The 18,871-nt window shown below is 45.9% G+C and overlaps 1 protein-coding gene across 1 annotated transcript in view; it reads right to left on the reverse strand.

The window, feature by feature from the left end:
• Positions 1-18,871, reverse strand: part of LOC121048575 (cytochrome P450 4V2-like) — a 41,056-nt gene that overhangs the window by 8,766 nt on the left and 13,419 nt on the right. The window contains exons 2-12 of the mRNA XM_042287645.1: positions 16,353-16,614; positions 15,668-15,777; positions 15,505-15,593; positions 14,948-15,147; positions 13,007-13,076; positions 12,771-12,897; positions 11,782-11,970; positions 10,844-11,017; positions 10,687-10,753; positions 9,697-9,876; positions 8,866-9,024 (exon numbers count right to left, since the gene is read on the reverse strand). Of these exons, the coding sequence (XP_042143579.1) occupies positions 8,866-9,024; positions 9,697-9,876; positions 10,687-10,753; positions 10,844-11,017; positions 11,782-11,970; positions 12,771-12,897; positions 13,007-13,076; positions 14,948-15,147; positions 15,505-15,593; positions 15,668-15,777; positions 16,353-16,614 (1,627 nt within the window). The remainder of the gene's footprint in view (positions 1-8,865; positions 9,025-9,696; positions 9,877-10,686; positions 10,754-10,843; positions 11,018-11,781; positions 11,971-12,770; positions 12,898-13,006; positions 13,077-14,947; positions 15,148-15,504; positions 15,594-15,667; positions 15,778-16,352; positions 16,615-18,871) is intronic.

Here is an 18,871-nt window from a genome sequence, read left to right on the forward strand (position 1 = left end):
TGTTCGCCGAGCAGAGCGATGGAACATCCACTGAGGGGCTACCATCCTTGTCGATTTTATGTGAAATGGTCTCCTACGTAACCGCAATGATGTCATTTGTTATTCAGTTGGGGTTTATTGGCCAAAATTATCTGGATCCTCTTGGCTTAAACTCACGGGGATTCCAGATGACCTGTTTTCTTTTATATGACACTCGCGTGAATGGTGTTGAATCCTTGTTGTCATTAATCGCGTCAAAGATTAGCATGATGTCTTGTCGTCATCCTCTGCAGATTTGTCGTCCTTTTGGACCTTTGTGGAAGGGATTATGACGTCTGTCTCGTTAATGTTGTCATTTTTAGTCAAGTGGCTCGTTGTAGTGCTGTTTCTTGGATGACGCCAAGATGCGAATTGGGACCTTGTAGCGAGTGGCCGCCTCTTGCAGCTCACGGCAATATGTCGTTGACCAGACTCGGCCAGCGAGGCGCCGAAGTGCACTATCGCTAATTATGATGTGCTGAGATGTGAAATGGTGAGAGGAAATAATCTGATTGCTTACGAGAGGAGCCAGAAAAATGGACTTTCTCTTCTGTGCACTTCTCCTTTACCGTACCTTTAAAGGGATAATACTGAAGTAAATTGAAAGTGTTTCTGAGGAATAACAAATATTTATGTTAATAATGCATGTTTAACTTTGGTGATTATATTAGTCTTACACGATTAAAATGCTAGATAACATGACCTAATTCCAACAAGGCGGGCGAAAATTTAAATATAATATTTAAAAAGTGGTTACTATGACCGAAACAAATATATTGGGTGTATAGAAGTAACAGGATAGCTTGCTTGGCTGGTTGCTTGAACGACACATAAAAAAAAAAAAAAAGAAACAGCGCAAAAAGGATGGGACACAAAGTAAAGACGGACACAGGAAACACAGGATATACGCTGACTATCGACTAAAGGGGGGGATCGGTGGCCGAGTCAATTCTATTGCCGGCGCTCGTCGGGTGCGGACGATAGGATGAGTAGCTCCCACGGAGCGGTGATAACGGCCTTCGCGGGCCGCGGTTCTTCGGCTGCTGATAACTACCGCATAATCCTGCCCCCTCTGCCTTCTGGAATAGTCACGACGAACTCTTTATTTTTACACTGCGACGTAACCGGACGACCATACCGTATTGACGACTTTCGAGAAGAATTACAGCGACTGCAAGTACTCGGCGATGTGGCCTCATTTGGTGCTTATCAAATGAACCACGTTTGGATGGTCGCCTTCCAGTCTACAACAGCAAAGGACCAACTGCTTGCGGCCAAGGAGCTCACCATCAAAGGCAAGCGCTGTCTTCTCATTGACCCCCAAAACTCAGAACTCCGCATAAAGATTCACTGGGTTCCTTTTCTCGTGTCCGATGACACGGTGCGTCGAGCGCTAGAGCAGTACGGCCAAGTTCATGAAGTCACCCGCGAGACGTGGCGGGCCCAAGGTTTTCAGGGCATACAGTCGACGACAAGACTGGTTCGAATCACTCTGAAAGAGGGCGTCACAAAGGAAGACGTCCCTCACCAACTCCGGCTGTTCGGCGGCACAGCGCTCGTCCTAGTGCCCGGACGCGCCCCCTTATGTCTTCGGTGCAAAAAAACCGGGCATATTCGGAAGGACTGCAGAGTCCCTCGCTGTGAGGACTGCCATCGATATGGCCACACTAGGACAGATTGCGTTAGAACCTACGCAGCTGCAACAAGTGGACCACTCCTCGATGAAAACCTCGACATGCTGATGGACGAAAGGGAAGCGGAACAAGCAGCGAGCGCGGGCACCACCGAGTGCAACTCTCCCACGGAGTCACTGACCAGGGGCACGCCTGCGGTCATCCCCGAGTGTAACCCATCTGCGGCCCCGCTGACCAGCAGCATGCCCTCGGACACCACCGGGCGCAATCCATCCGCGGCCCCGTCGTCCAGGGGCACGTCTGCGGCCTCAACGTCGACACCTTCCTCACAAGTCGAGCTTTCTGCGGACGCTACTACTGAGGACCCACTAACTGGCGGTGACACAACGCCCGTTTTCCAGGCGGATGGCCGGGCGAACCAAGCGCAGGAGGCAGCGGTACCGGACACGGCAGGGCAGAACGAAGCGGAGATGGAGGTGGTTGCCACGGCTATCAAGCGACCTCTCGTCCAAGAGAACAGCGCTGAGGAAGAGGAGGACGGCACACCGACTTATTTACACTGTAAACTCGCCACAACCAGACGCGGACGCCTAAGAGCCCCGAAGCCCCGACCTCCGCTAGAGGACCGGCACGAAAGGAACTCCTAGAAGGTGAACTGTTCCAACGCTTTCAGCGTCGTGCTGTGTGCAGACGCGTTTTGATGCGCGGGGTTTTGTTCTCTATTTTCTTTGGATCGCGACCATAATGAAACAGTTGAAATTAGTAACTTTAAATTGCGTTAGCCTGATAGCTCGAATAAGGAAACAATGGGTGTTAAACGCGCTGTTAAAAGAGAACGCAGACATCGTGTTTCTACAGGAAACGAAACTCTCCTCCGATTCTCAGGTGCAAGAATTGGCTCGATTCCTTGAGCGACATTTCAGTTTGTTTCATTCGAATGCTATCGCACAGAGTGGGGGGGTGGCTATCCTAGTTCGCAAAGATAGTGCTCTCGCCGTGCTTCCGGAGTGGGAAAGTGATAAGAGCGGTCGGGTGTGTGCAGTGGAACTGCTGTGTAATCGTGAGCTCTTTAAAGTTGTGTGTGTTCACGCCCCCAACACACCAGCAGATCGTAAGTCCTTTTTTATCAATCTACGACAATACTTGGACACATCGGCAAAGACGATACTAGCTGGTGACTTTAACTGTATTGTAAATTCGCGAGACTGCTCAAACGGGCTCCATTCTGATTCGAGCGTTGGAGAGCTTAAGAAGTTATTACGGGATTTTGACCTTCAAGATGTGACGGAAGTGGCGTCGGCGCCGTGGCCCGGCTATACCCATTGGCAGGGCAATTGTCACTCGCGCCTCGATCGTGTGTATGCGTCAAGCAAATGCGTAGCGACTGCGGAAGCATACAAGGTCAATGCCGTCGCTTTCTCGGACCATGCAATCGTTTCAGTGCGGGTGGGAAAAAGCAAACCTAAAGTAAAGAAAACATCAGGGTGGAGTTCTTGGAAAATGAACGAGAGCCTGCTAGAAGAGAAGCCGCTTGCTGCCAAAATAGAGGAAGTTCTACGCGAAACAAACAAGGCTGGCGTAGACGCTGTTAGGTGGGAACTCGTGAAGGAAGAGGTCAAATTAATCACCTTTCGGTATAGCCAGGAAAAGGCTGCTCAAACGCGGGCAGAAAAGCGCACCCTTGAATTAACTCTGAAAACTTTAATCGGTGAAGAAAGCCGAACCCCTGGCGTGTTCACTAGCGATATTCGCGAATGCAAGTCACGACTCCTCTCTATTATGGAAGGTGAATATCGTGGTGCAATGGTGCGATGCCGGTTGCATGCGTTAGACACAGAAGAAAAGCCGGTTAAAATCTTTAAAACGAAAGAGCGCAATCACATTCGCCGAAATAAAATAACTTCTCTGCAAGTTGGGGAACAGGTTTTTTCAGAGCAGGACGACATCGAACGTGAACTCGTAGACACATTCACTAAGCTGTTGAGTGTGCAGAAAGAGGTAGATGAGACCACTCTAGAAAAATGTTTGGAAGCCATGCCGAAAATTCCTCCGGAGATTTCTGAGAAAATAAACGGGGAAATCACTGAAAAAGAAATAGGAGAAGCGATTAAAGAACTTAACACCAGAAAGTCGCCAGGTGTAGATGGGCTGGGTTCAGCATTTTATAAAAAGTTTTCAAGCCTTCTAATTCCAATACTCCGAAATGTGTATGCAGACATCTTAAAACGAAATTTGCTACCTCCATCAATGCGACAAGCAGTAACAGTTCTCATTCCTAAAAAAAAATGCAGGCTCCAGCGTTACGAGCGCAGACAACCTTAGACCAATCAGCCTATTGACTTCAGATTACAAGATCCTCGCCAAAATTCTGACTAAACGCATTGAACAGGGTTTAAGCTGTATTGTGGGAAATCATCAACCTTACGGGTTTAAAGGTAGGTCGATCACAACAAACTCCCACATAATGCGGACTATATGCGAAACGGCGGAGGCCGAACAACACCCCATTGCAGTGCTCCAGGTCGATCTTAGTAAGGCCTTCGATAGGGTGTCACACTCGTTTCTCTTTACACTTCTGGAACGATGCAGTCTTGGAGGGACGCTAACAAAGTATATTAAGATTTGCTACAGGGAAATCACTACTCGCTTATTAGTCAACGGGAACCAAACTACTCCTATAAAGGTAAAATCATCAGTAAGGCAAGGATGCCCAATGTCGCCGCTGCTCTTTGCGTTATATTTAGAACCTCTATGTAAAATAATTATGGCCGACGAGAGCATTCAGGGCGTGAATCTTGGCACCGGCCCAACTAAAATTCTAGCCTATGCCGATGATGTTGCAATTGTATGTTCGTCTAAGCGAGAACTGGAGCTTGCAGTAAAACATTTATCGGATTTCTCCAACGCATCAGGGGCAGTCATGAATATGTCCAAATCGACTGGGGCTTGGCTCGGCCCATGGATCACAAAACCCGAGAGGTATTTGGGCATGAATTGGTCGTGTTCAGTCTCTAAATATCTCGGAATTGAACTCGAAACTTTATCACTCAGCACCGGCCGAGAGGGCATTCATTTAAATAAGGTTCACGGAAAAATGAGCGAATGGCACGGAAGGTACCTTTCGTTCTTTAACAGGTCTTTCGTTTGTAACTCTGTATTCTTTTCGAGTGTATGGTATGCGGCACAGGTTGTGCCGTCCCGTCAAGTAGATATCCACAAGTTTCACACGATTTGTGCAACATTTATCTGGCAATCTTTGTTTGAACGGATGCGCAGAACTAATTTGTTTCTTAGCCTTTCCAAAGGAGGTATGGGACTCGTTAACTTAGAACTAAAGATAAAAGTAAATCGTTTTCTGTTTTTTCGGGACCAAATCCACCCGGTTCTGGCGAGATCCTTAAAGTGCCTAGGGGGACGATACCTGTCGGCCTGGCAAGTTAGTACGGAAGAAGCCTCCAGAAGGGCTCCCGTACTTAGGTTTTACAAAGAGATTGAAGACGCCATTACTTTTTTTCAATCACGTTTTTCTTGGGACTACTTAATCCAGGCGAATAGGAAAAAGCTGTATTGGGACACTATCGACCTGGTAATACCGCCACCAATGTATCGCTCTCCGCCGGAAAGCGTAGAAGGGTCTACAGTGTTTAAAAAACTGCGTAAATACCCGGTAAAAACATGCATAAAAGACTTCTTCGTAAAATTTCATACAGAAGTGTTGCCTGTTAAGACGTGGCTCGAGAACAAAGGGTTTCTTTTGGCGGGGTCTGTCAATTGTGCTTTATGTCCTTTCCAGGAGACTTTGCACCATGTATTCCTGTACTGCACAAATGCTGAAATATTCTGGTCGGAACTCCGTCATGCACTTAACCTTGATGAGGCCCAGCCGGATTGGGGCACTCTAAAATTTCTCCGTGTTGCAGCTGGTGTAAACCAAAAGTGCGTAGAAGTGTTATTTCTGCTCGGGATGCATGTGATTTGGAGATCCCGTACGGATCACACGCTCGTTGAAGAAAAAGGCAAGCCTGCTTGGAGCCATTTTGTCGAAGGCTTTTCCTGCACTAGTAACCTGTTAGAGCAAACGTGCATGCCCGGCTTCGAGCAGTGGTCCGTTATGCAAGCACGTTTAAAAAACTACATGGTGAAAAGAGACAAGTTCATAAATAGAAATTGTATAATGCTCAACTGATCCTATGAAAATTTGATTGGGTGGGTTTCTATACATGTGTGGCTTCGGCAATGGCCAAGAAGGCCAGCTTTTAACTCTGTAAATAAAAACGTTTTTTTAAATAAAAAAAAAAAAAAAAAAAAAAGGATCGGTGGCCGAGTGGTCTAGCGCACACCAGCTCGGAGCACGTGGAGCGAAAGCTCGCGCTGCAGAACCCAGGGATCCTGGGTTCGAGCCCCACCCCTGCCCGTTTCGATCTGGATGAGCATCGTACCGGAGTGCGGTCGTGCATCACTACTGCGTGGTGCACGTTAAAGAACCCAGGCTAGCGGCTGCACCGCACTGGCTAAATTTCTCATCTACAGCTGGGAGACTCGTCGCCCCTGTGAGGCAGACCAAGTTCTAGGCTGTATAAACACACACACAACCCAATTTTTTTTTTATCGACTAAAGGAGAGCATGCGCTTGCGCGTGCAAGTATGCGCGCTTGCGCGAGCACAGTGGCACGCGCAAGCGCATGCTTTCCTTTTTCTTTCGACAAAGAGCTAAAAAAAAAACCTTTGAAAAAAGAATGTGGGAAGAAAAGAAACTTTTATAGCGGCACAAGAAAATCTTAGGGACTAATGACGCGTTCGCGCCACGATCAGGACCCTAGCGGGTCGTTGCGAAACGCGTGAACAAAATAAATAATAAGAAAAATTACTTTTGACATCGGCACGAGAAGACGTTAAGGTTATATGCCGCGTTCAGCTCACGTTCGTACCACGTTCGCACCGCATTCAGGACACAAATTAGACCTTTATGGGTCGCGTGTGACAATATACTAAGGACGGTCACAATTGAGAAATTCCAATTTCCTGTTGGTCAGTTGCACTGACGTGACACTGAAGCAGTGATCTGGTCCACAGTCAAGTATACGCGCCGCTTCCATGATTTCTCACTTCAGCTTGCCCTCAATGGGTCCCACCACCTGGGTGTTGTCCAAAGCAGCGGAACACCCACACTCAGAGGTCGGCATTTTAGGTCGCCCTTACTCACCCTCACCCTCACAGCCACACTCACCTAAACCCCTCACTCACCCTCACCCTTACAGCTACACTCACCTTCAGCCCCTCACTCACCCTCACAGTCACACTCACCTTCAGCCGTTCACTCACTCTCACTGAACCTCACGGCCCTCACGCACTCACCGCCCTCACGGCCCTCACGCCCCTCACGGCCCTCACGCCCCTCACGGCCCTCACGCCCCTCACCGCCCTCATGGCCCTCACGGCCCTCGCCGCCCTCACGGCCCTCACGGTCCTCACCGCCCTCACGGCCCTCACCGCCCTCACCGCCCTCATAGCCCCCAAAGCCCTCACGGCCCTCACGGCCCTCACGGACCTCACTCACCCGAACACTCATGAATTTTCCTGGTTCAGAAACTCACTCACCCTCACCTCACCTGTGAAGATGAGGGTGAGTGAGGGTGAGTGAGGGCCCTCATGAGTGAGGTTTGCCGAGGTATGCCCACACTCCCTGCAGTGTATAGGTAAATATGAACAATTAATGGCCACTGCCGAGTGAGGCCGCGCGCTCAGGTAGCCTATCGTTCGGACAACGACCAGTCTGTCCGAAGTAGACTACCACAGCTCAGAGGAATCTCGTAGACGACTTCCTTGACACAAGGTACAAACCGCTTGGAATGCCTCGTATCTCAAGGGCCGTTCCTAGCTTTGGTCCCGCTTGACATCGCGCACAGTTTGGACAGTTTGCAGGGAGCCGTGAAGACAACGTCGACGTTGAAGTTTCTCCTACAAGTTTCAGATTGTGCGAGATCCTGTGAACATAGGGCAGCACTTCAAACTTGTTTGGTCTTTTCCTAGGTGCTGTGCCAAGATTTTTCATCTTCTTAAGCAGCGGTCTAGCCACTTCTCTCACCACAAAAGGAGGGAAAGCCGAAAGTTCCAGGCGAAGTAGCTGACGGTCGAAGCTTTCACGTACGGCGTGGGAACGGGACTTATGTAGAGCCGTCTTCTATACTTTGTGTCCCGTCCATTTTGAGCTGTTTTCTAGTATAGGAGTAAGCGAATAAATATACGTTCCGGAGTTTGTGATGAGTATGAAAAAACTATTTTACTATTGCTAGCTAAAAATGTAATGGCGAATATCATAATTTATACGGTTGGAAACTATTTTTTTTTTTTTTTTTACAGGATTTGGCTGATAACTTCGTAGAAAGAGCAGGGGGCGAATGTCGCAAAATTTTGGCGGATGATCGCTATATCAGAACGTCTTGTAGAAGCTGTATGAATGTGTGCTCAATCAATAACGTTAACTTTTGCAAAACAAAACGGAATGCATTATAATAGATTAGAATCCCGGGACTTGGGAGAACTAGGTGCGTCACGGCACAGAAGTCTCAAACACAGCGCATTAAACTGAATATGATACATGAGTGATTACAAGAGCACACAGTCCTTGTTCTCGTTCACTGTTCACATCGGCGTCGCTAACATTACGTTAGCTTTAGTTTTTTCCTTCGACTGTCCCTCGAAATATTGAGCATAAAATTTAGCGTTAATTAAAACGTTAACTGCAACAGTTTTTTTTTCTTTCATTCTTTGCGGTGTTTGCAGACGTGCCACTGCCACATACGCGCTAAGAGGCGACAGCTGGTGGTGCCCACATATAACCCCTTTGAAAATCTTTCTGGTGTGCGTAGTTCACAGGAAACAACCTGGGCTAAAGCAAATGAACGTCACACGCGAAGTTATGTACTTTTAGTGACTATGACCTTGTGCTCGTGGGTTGGGTTAGTTCTTGATTGTATTGCGCGATTTCAGGCTTTCAATAAATCGGTAATTGTAAAAAAAAAAAAAGATACAAGACATTTTCTTTTATTTGTGACTAATCGCAGGTAACATATAGAAAAACACCTTTACTTTGAGGGAATTTTTAAAACTTTATTTCGATGGATGTTGCGTGCGAGTACAACAAAAAATGGCGTGATGTTATGACTGGCTGACTCTGGGCTGACTTAGTGAAGACTGATGGGGGCATTGAGACCTGTTCTTCTTCTTATATGAGTCCGAAGGCCGCCCCTGGCCTTCAGAATCACTTCGAACGTGATTTTGAGTTTCTCCAACGGCCATGTTGGCTCAATGGCGTACTTCAAAAGTACCTTTGCTAGAAGTAGCTTCGCTTCAAGCATAGCAAACCTTTGACCTGAAAAAAAAAGTGTTTTGTGATTTTCTTTTTTTTTTAATTCGCTTAAATGATTGTGAACCACAAGAATGGGCACAAAAAAAATTAAAAATGTATTAAAAATTGGGATCACGCCGACATACTTTTTGTCCTTTCACGCCAAACTAAACACCGGGGAGCATATATATACTGGGAGCAGGTATGCGATTTTTCAGTGCTTATGCCTAGAGCTATACAGACACACATGACAGGTGGAAGGAATATAAAATTTATATTCGTTTTGGTTTAGATATAAATTATCGTTCATTCGTGCAGTAACTACTGCATGATGCGGGCAAAAGATGACATCTAAAAACTCGTTAAATAAACACGTGCAGCCCGTACACGTTGCTGTGTTTGCAGCAGACTAGTTTCACATTGCCTAAATATCTGTAGGAAGAAAGAACAGCAAGAATTTTGACACGTATGTTAAGTCCTGTCTTTCGTGTTCTGCCACAACATTGCAAAGTTTGCAAACAAATGTGCACGTGTGTAAGTATTCCTACGTCAACTTGTGTCGGAACTATTCACCAGACAGTTCAACCCAATTTTCGTTACACCGATTTCAAGGCGTCCAGTACAACTGAAAGCACAGGCACAGGCATACTGCTTTGGATAATGTTACAAGAAACACACCAGAAATAGGCAACGTACCTAGGCAGTTCTTGGGGCCAGCGGAGAAAGGTATGTAGCTGTAAGGATGGCGATTCATAATTTCCTGGCTCATGAATCGCTCCGGAATAAAACTGTCCGGATCTTTGTAACAGTCGGGGTTTCTGTGAAGGCTAAAAATGTTCACGAAGCACCTCACACCCGTTGGTATTGTGTGGCCATCTGCAAAGAAAGGGAACGAGGCCGTTGTGAGAGAATGTGGGACAAGCATACATTCTCAACGCATGGTGAATATTTGCAAGCTATACTCAGGGATAACGCGCGAAAGACCGCGCGAGCACAGCTTTGATCGACGCTCAATATGCTCGAGAGAAGTGGCACCCGATAGCGTTGCTTCAATTGCCAGGAAAAGTTGCCCCCAAAGTATTGCGCACTGGGTGTTCCGAATTTAAGATTTTGTGCAGTGACTCCTATAATTTGCACTTGCACGTTCGGCACTAAAAGAGATGAGCACACGTGATCGATGGCCAGAACATAATCGCGAATGCACCGAGAGTTACTGTGGCTAGGCCGTTTCCACCTTCTAGTCTCGGGGGTGCTTCGACGAAAACTTATCGTTTGCAAAGTATGTTTTTTTTTTTGTTAACTAAATGAATACTGTCATTTATAATAATTTGACCATTCAGCACCAAAAAGATTATCAATGACGGTAAAGCGATGGAATGAAAATAAGATATAGATTAACGAACGCAAAAAGCGACCCCATGTGCAAAGCCACATGTATGGCGGGCGGTATGCCGAGGCAGAGAAGAGTAAATCTGGAAGTGCGCTTTGGGAAGACGGCTGTTTGCCCACACGTCCTATACTGCAGGGGTGGCACCTGCCGGGCAGTTTCGTTCCCTTCAGTGTTGGTGTGGTTGCAGCGCCGCGTGTCACTCTTTTGTCGATCCGGCAGTCGCTCATGTCTGCTAATCTCTTCTAGTGCTGACTGTGGGGAGTAGGTATAAATCAGTTGATATACCCTTTTCTTACCTATAACGAGTTCATGATCCAAAATCCTTCCAATCAAAGGAAATGGGGGGAAAAGACGCATGGACTCCTAAAAGAAACAATTAAAACCATTTGACGCTCCATAACATGCCACATAAAACGTATCTATGTCCGATTGTCAAACCCAAACAAAGGTTACCTTCAAGCAGCACTCGAGGTACTTCATCTGTTTGAGGTCGTCCGTTGTGATATGTCGGTCAATATCGCCATCGAATATCTGATCTAGTTCGTGGTGGACTTTGGCCTGAATCTCTGGATGAAGTCCCAGCATGTACAAATTCCAGCTTATGGCTGATGTAGTCGTGTCGTTTCCCTGCGCACACGGAAGTGGAAAAGTGTTATTGAGCGGAGTGCCTATGGCAGACTCAAAACAAAATAGGTCAGCTGCTATAATAGAACACTGTTGTAGACAACCTGCTGAGCGAGTTTAATATTCCGGCAAACATTTTCACGCTGGTCCTCAGCAATTACTGTAGAAACAGGGTACCTGGTACAGAGACATAATTGATTTAAAAAACAAAGTACAATTGCTTCTCTGTAGATAGCGCTATTGCGGGTAGGTATCTTAAAGTTACGCGCAGGGTAACTTTAAACTAGTATAAAAACTCTTTGTGGCAATAAAGTATTTACAAATTCTGAGACATGATAGTTTTTTGTGGTTGACTATATTATGAATACGTGCTTATTGGTACAGTAGTATCTTCATTAAGCCTGGCGAATCTGGTTTATCCGGCGCATCAGAAACAAAATCAAGCCTTACCTCTAAGTTCAATTCTTATATTGCCATCTAGGTTTTACATTTTTCTTAGTTCTACATTTTCTTTTTTTATTTCGATATTTTGAACCTGTGCATGACTTTTTGGTTCTTCAAAATTATAGTGACTGTGAATAGAACAAAAATGAGCACGAACGGAAACCAGGACGTTCCGCAAGTTAAAAAGAGTCAACCTTACCGCATTAAATAATACGAAAATAGTACAAATTACGAACGACCAGATAATAAATTTTAAATACAATATTTTGTGTACACCTCATAAATTTGAAACTATTACAAGTAAAATAAATTGATGCCCTTACCCCGAAGAGAATAGTGTCGATGTCCTTTTTCACCTCCTCGAGTTCATACCGATTCTCCTGAAGATGTCTTTTCAGCAGTGCATCCAACAGTATGCTGTCCCTCTCGGAAGCATGATTTATATTGTTTTCCGGCTCCAACTTTGAGATGACTTCGAGATCCTTGACTTTGTCTAATCGGTTCCGCATCGCCTAAATCAAAATAAAAATGAAGTTTAGTGAATTCTGGTTAAACATTTTTGGTTCACTGCATAAAATGTATGTAGCTCTGGCACTTCAGACCTCGAGGTCCGAGGTCAAGATCGAGATTCTATAAATGTAGTATTCATAGCTTGTTACTCATGGAACTTCTCATGACCTAATTGAGTTCCAGCTTTTGCCTCGCACGATAGAGCGTAAACGTGTTTTCTTTTATGACATCCATTACCACGGGTATATTTGAGAATCCACAAGGAAACCACATCCTGAAGAGTACTGTTATTTTTATGAAGATTTGCACCGCATAAATGCGACTGGTGTGACATGGGGACGGTGGCCGAAGCGAAAGGTATCTGAACTGTGCGGCTCGCCATGGAATAAGTGCGTCGAAGGCTCGCTCGCATTCCTGACAAATGGCATGAGATGCACAGCCTGAATAGGGGCTCGAGAAGCCGCACTTATTCGCGTACACGTTCTCAAGGACGCGCGCCGCACGGTTGCATCTGCGCGGGGGCCCTAACACGATAGTGCCCCTGCCGGGAGTTGCGCGAAGCCCGAGTGATCCCTCTCTGGCCTTGTTCAGAAACTTCTCTGTTCTTCCACCGTCGACACGACTGAGGCGAAGAACTGAATTTGTGATACCATTACGCAACAATATATTTTTCAAATGCATTGTTTAGAAACGAAATCGATGTATGTACACGAAAACTCCCGCGCTCATGACATGGTGTTTAGAGCTGAACATTCGTGCTTAACAGCTACCAAACATTTTTCAAGCAGATATATGTTCTTACGGAATAGCTGAAGGCCTCCATATTGTGCAGAGTCTCCTTGAAGACCCTTCCCTCGGTCGTCATCTCATAGATTGTCTGTAACCAGGTCCAAGGCCTGAAGCATCGTACGGAAATCAGGAACATTAACCTGGAAAAGAAAACAAATACCACCGCTAAACATGATATTCTACAGAGCGCACTGCAATTTTTCGTGCGGATCTCAAAATGTCAAAGCCGGATAAAAAGTTTTCTACTACCTGTTAAACCAGATCATGAAGTTTTCATTCTTGTTCTCTTGCAGGCACAATTTTGTTCCCATTGTGACCTCTGCAAAATAAACCATGGTCTAGATCAAAGGCGTTTTACGTAAGCATGATTGACGCCTATTCATTAGCTATCGCGCACTGCGGGACAGGAGTGAGTACAATAAACGGAACACCTTTATTTTCGCTCCTCGGATGGAGAAATGCTCCACTTGTGGCTAAAACTTGGACACTCAGCGAGAAAGTCGACGACTTCGGCCACTTTCTTGTCAAGTGTCCAGCATAGGGCCCTTGGTCTTCTCTGCGAACAAAGCTTCCCAAAGAAGTAAATATTTGAAAAATTTGTGAATACTCACTAATGTTTGCGAAATGTAAAGCCAAATACAAATACTAAAATTGATTTAAATAAATGGGCTGCTAAAAAAAAAAGACACGACAAATATTGAATTTTTTCTCCTCCAGGTGGCCTCGTCGCGTATCCGATTTCCGTGCATGCGGATGAGATCAAACTTCAGTCGTATTTTAGCTTTGCAAGAAACGTCCGAAAAAGTCGAAACGGGGTCAAACTTGAATCTGAGCATGCAAGTTCGCGACATCTCTACATAAAAGTTGTACAGACGCCTTTCGGCAGCTGAAGGCCGCTGTAGGTAGCAAGCCCCCATTCTTAATTGTTTCACTTTTTACTAAAACAAGCTCATTCTTTGAAATGTGGATATATAAAATGCTCCATCTTTCTTTGTCAAATATAAGCTTGATGCGTTAAGAAACCAACTTATGTAGGCCCTTCTAACGGCCCTTGAACCCACGCTGCAGATTTGAGTCCGGATAGCTATAAATAAGGACGCATGATATTGTTGGAAATATTATACTTCAAAAGGAAGCACACAGCGCTTCAAAACGGAACAAAGCTGGCAAGTGAGTTTTAAATCACGTATAGACGGAAGCCAGGAGCGGTTTCATGCATGCGAACTTTGCGCGAAAGTGGTTTTACGTCATTTACTCTATTTTCTCGTCGGCTTTTAACGCGATAGCGTAAAGACTGTTTCACATGCCGCGATTCTCGTCCGATATTGGTGCGATTTCCCGTAAATGTGCGATTAAAATCGCAGTCGCACTGCCGCAGCGGCTCTGCGACTGGTTTGCACCAAGTTGGTAATTTGCCGAAGACTCGTCAACCAGCCGTTCATTAGCCAGATTTCATCGGCTCTTGCTGCGTATTCGAAGATAAATTTAGACACCGGAAAGATTTTGGCTTAATGCTTAATTAATATACATTTCTAGTTACATATTGTCTTCATAAAATATTTGTCCTTATTCAGACGCTTTTGTTATATTTTAGGCAAAGTCGAACGCACCGCGTCCGTGTCCGCTGCAACTAACCTTGGGTAGAAGAGTCAGCCGCGCCGACAGAAATCGCGCGGTTGTTGGAGAATGTGAAACCGAACATTGGCGATTGCACTCGTTGCGTCTGCTGTCGCACCGATTTTTTTTTTTTTCGCACAGTCGCCGCATTTGAAACAGGCTTTAAGAACATCGTGTCGCAGAAAATCGGTCGTCGGCGTCGGCGTCGGTGACACCGAAAAGATCCTGATTAATCGATAGTCATGACGTCACAACCACGTGTGACGTCACGCGAGATGATCTCTCGCGGGAATTTCAAACAACCCACGACGCTCACATGTGACATTACGTGACACGTGACGCTACCGACTAGACCACGCACGTACGCTTGGGCGGGTTTGTGAATGAGCGCGGGTTTGTATGAAAAGGCTTTGCGAACGGGGCCCGATATCGCTATCGCATTTCACTCAACGACGAGCCTGGGCGTCATTAATAACTGGGCGCAACTTGCGCTCTAAAACGGCTTTTTTGCAGGCACGTGTGCGCATCACTTCTCCGGACGTGAAATTGAGCAGGAAGAAAATGAATGCCTACGTCCGATAATGTCCAGGGCGCACTTCTGCACGTTTTGGAAGAGCGGAATGGCCTCGTTGGGCGCTTCGTCGAGGAGCGCACCGATGCGCTTGGTCAGCTGGTCTCCGTTCTCATTGAAGATCTGCATGTAGTTCTCGAGCGCGCGAAAATGAAATGCCGGCGTCAGCAGTCTCCGCTTGAACCGCCAGATGTCTCCGGTCCTGCGTAAGCAATCGTCATAAAAATTTATTTGAGAAGTTTTTTTTAACGACGAGGGTTGTGTTGATATATTGTTCAGTGCTCTTTAATAATAACATCGTCGCTCGGTTTCTAATATATTATTCTATTGTAGACTACGCACACCGAAATTGGTCATTGGTAGCAGCTGGAATATATTCCCCGGGCTGAGTTCCGATTTGGGAGTCATAGCTTCACCTCGTAGTTCAACCAGTAGAATTAAGGAATGGTCTAATAAGTGCCAAAAGGGACAATGTCGTGGTGGCATTACGTTTGGGAAATGCTCTATGCTGCTAACTAAATATTTTCATGAATGGTTCATGTCTAGTGTTTCTACGTACGCCGTGAGTATGTTCCGTGGGCCTAGCCACGATGTGAGGAAGCTGTACTCGAATGTCTTGCCGTGGTTGCTGGTGCTTGAGAGCAGCGTCTGAAGTTTGAAATCGATTCAATTAAGAACGGTGTGTTACTGGAAAATAAATGAAGCAAATATGTCTTATTCACCTCTGCCGCTTCCGGGCTGTGGATCACTACGGTGGGTGATATCCCGATGTAAGCCTTGAAAGTCTTGCCCTTGTACGTGTCGCACACTTCTCGAACTATGCCGAAAAATACTAAGACAAAAAAGGCACTTAGTAAAAACAGGGAAAGTCAAGAACAAGGAATGCAATCAATAAACTAAGACGACAGTTGCCTTGCACTTGTCTCAGTTTAATTCTACACTGTTCAGGCAAAACATCAAACCTTAAGATAGGACGAATTGAACCTTGGCACTCGTTTTATTCCGCCTCTATACAATAAGAGATACCAACAAGAGATATGAATCGCAAGTTAAATGAAAGTCTCTTGCGTCTCTGAACTAAATTAGCTTTGACTGTTAAGCCAACTTGAAACTCACGTGTTTTTTTTTTTTGTTTTTTTTAACTCTCGATTTCGTTTTATTATCGACATTTCTTTTAGGTCGACTAACGATCAATTTTTCTTGCTGGAGTAGCACAAACCGCTAGATTTGATCCGAACGTAATTGAGGACGGAGTGAGTATTCCGAACAGAAGTATAATAAAAAAACACACGCATAATTTTTAAACTTCATAAATAAAATCGCAAAAAAAGCTCAGTTACCAACCGTGGCAAAGTACCTTAACACCAAGCTACCAGCCCAAATGGTATAAAACAACGGTAGACTTACATGCAGTGGCGTCTTTAACTTCGACGCCCTTCGCCAAGCTTTTTCGGATAATGGATATTGTGAACCAAAAGGGAATCAGGTCCCACGGTCCTGGTATGGGTCTCAAGGCCTTCCAGATGCGAAACCATCGAACGACGGGCAGGACGACGAAGACACAGAGGAGCGATCCAAAAATCCACGGGGCTAGTCGCACGAGTATGGCGTCAAAGTGCACAGAGAGCAGCGGTATCAAGACAAGGCCCGTCTCGTGGACAGGTCGAAGCTGGACAGATTCAAGACCCGTAAGCTTGGTATGAATGACGCCGGATCCTACAGTAACCGTTTCTGGGTTCGCGGGCTGCCTTAAATGGGCCCGAACGGCGTCATCAACGCGGACACAAAAAGTGGGCTGCGTAATGTGGCGGGAATGAGAAGTTCTGTGTCACGTGGTCCTGTCACACACCTCCTCGTCCGGCTGCCTCCTATGGTGGACACGTGTCGCAGTTAATTCGGAAATAGCAGGTTTCTTGTGGCCGCGCTCTGGCTGGGAGGATCGCTGTTCTTTTGTCTCCTTTGTCTGGGAAAAAAGGGTATTCCCATCACCGCCCCGGTAGAGAGAGGATTACGAGACGGAATGTCCAACGAGCCTGAATGTCCAACGAGACGAAAGATCCAATAATGGATATTCAGGCACGTTGGACATTCAGGCTCGTTGGACATTTCGTCTCGGTTGGATCTTCCGTCTCGTTGGACATTCAGGCTCGTTGGACATTCCGTCTCGGTTGGATCTTTCGTCTCGATGGACATTCAGGCTCGTTGGACATTCCGTCTCGGTTGGATCTTTCGTCTCGTTGGACATTTAGGCACGTTGGACATTCAGTCTCGCCTGTCACGTGCTAGAATAATTTGCCCTCTTAAATCTACAGACTTGTGTGTATATCTAGTCCGCGTTCCTGCAGGCATTGCCGTAGCGACATCATACTAAAATGTCGTGCCACAAAAGCCGACGTTGACGGACCGACAAAAAAACAGAGCAGACACAAATATTATAAATTCATCTATAGGAAGACTTGATGGTTAGTTAGCTGAGTGCCGATGCGCAGCTATGTACCAATCGGTTAAAGGTGTTGACTGTACGACGCCAAACGCTCCTTTGATATTAACAGTTCAAATGTTTTGAATATTCTGATGACATAAGTCAGCCAATTTGAAATATATAATAGGGATGCAATTTACGGGTGTTCTAGTGGATCGCAATTGGGGGACGTCTATAAAGGCCGTGCTTCAGAACCCAGGAATTTCTAGTTCAGTCCTCATCCCTGCCTACATACGGAGATCCGCATTGCAAACACATGACCGCCCGCCAGCGCCACTGACTATGCGCAGAGTCAATATTTAATTTTTTAAAATGAGCTTTGGGAGCTGTGGGTGCGATGCATCAGAGTTTCCACAAGCGTAATTTCCCACTAATAAAAAAATATAGATATCTTTTTTTTTTTAATAAAATCTACATCTAACGCGCTTGTAAATGCATGGGGGTGGTGGCTGGTGTGACCCGACAATTCCTGAGTAAATGCGGAATAATTGTGTGAATTTGCGAAATTTTTATTTTTGTTCGTTTATCTTTGGGACAGACAACTACTCACTGTACACTTTAGTCGTCAGTAGTTTACATACGCATCCATTCTCTACCAATAGGTTTGTATGTCAGTGAGTAGAGCGATAATACTAGTATCACACAGTACGCAACTTTTTTTACCTTTTTTTTTGCATGTGACATGCACAGTGGTTTTCAGAAGCCCATGCAATTTAACTGCCTTCTGGAAGCACTCCAAAACTCGCCATTCTGTCGAGGTAGTTCATGACGTCTTGGTAGGTGGGAGCTTGACTGCTGATAAAGGACGCGAACGCATCTATCTCGGCGTGCAGCAGAAGGTTCACACCCGGATGTACTAATAGCCTGCATCATGTGTGAATATAACAATAGATCGTTCCACGTGGCTTTCTATTCTTGTAGGGGAAGCGTATTGCACGACGAATCCGGTCACTTCGTCGAAATTCCATTGGTCTCTGGACAACTGGAAGAAGGACAATTCGTCCCGATTCGAAGAATGGGGCAAAAGTCCGCGTTTGTCGAATTGTCGAAAAGAGTTGATTGGGGTTGGGTGTGTAGATTGCCGGTGACAGTGGGGGTCAACAGTTAGACCTTCTTTTAAAAAAAGAGAGGATGACAAATGCAGCTCTCAGAATTGGCAAGGGTCCGATTGTGAATCGTACCCGGGTTATTCAAGATGATAAATGTCGGGTTCTTCGTGAGTATACGTTCACTCGCAACTCTAGCATTATGGATTTTGGGAAGACCGAGCGAGGGGCTGACCTCCTGATGCAGTGGTCATATGTGCACTTGTAATGTACGCATATGAATAAATAACGGTCGCACTGTCGCAGCGGCTCTGTGACAGAGATAGAACCAGTTGAAATCCGATCGCAGCCTTGGTATGCTACCTGGGCGCGTATCGGTGCGATTGCTGCATGCCATG

This window comes from Ixodes scapularis, unplaced genomic scaffold, assembly GCF_016920785.2.
Source record: "Ixodes scapularis isolate PalLabHiFi unplaced genomic scaffold, ASM1692078v2 ptg000071l_1___fragment_3__unscaffolded, whole genome shotgun sequence".
Classification (NCBI taxonomy): domain Eukaryota; kingdom Metazoa; phylum Arthropoda; class Arachnida; order Ixodida; family Ixodidae; genus Ixodes; species Ixodes scapularis.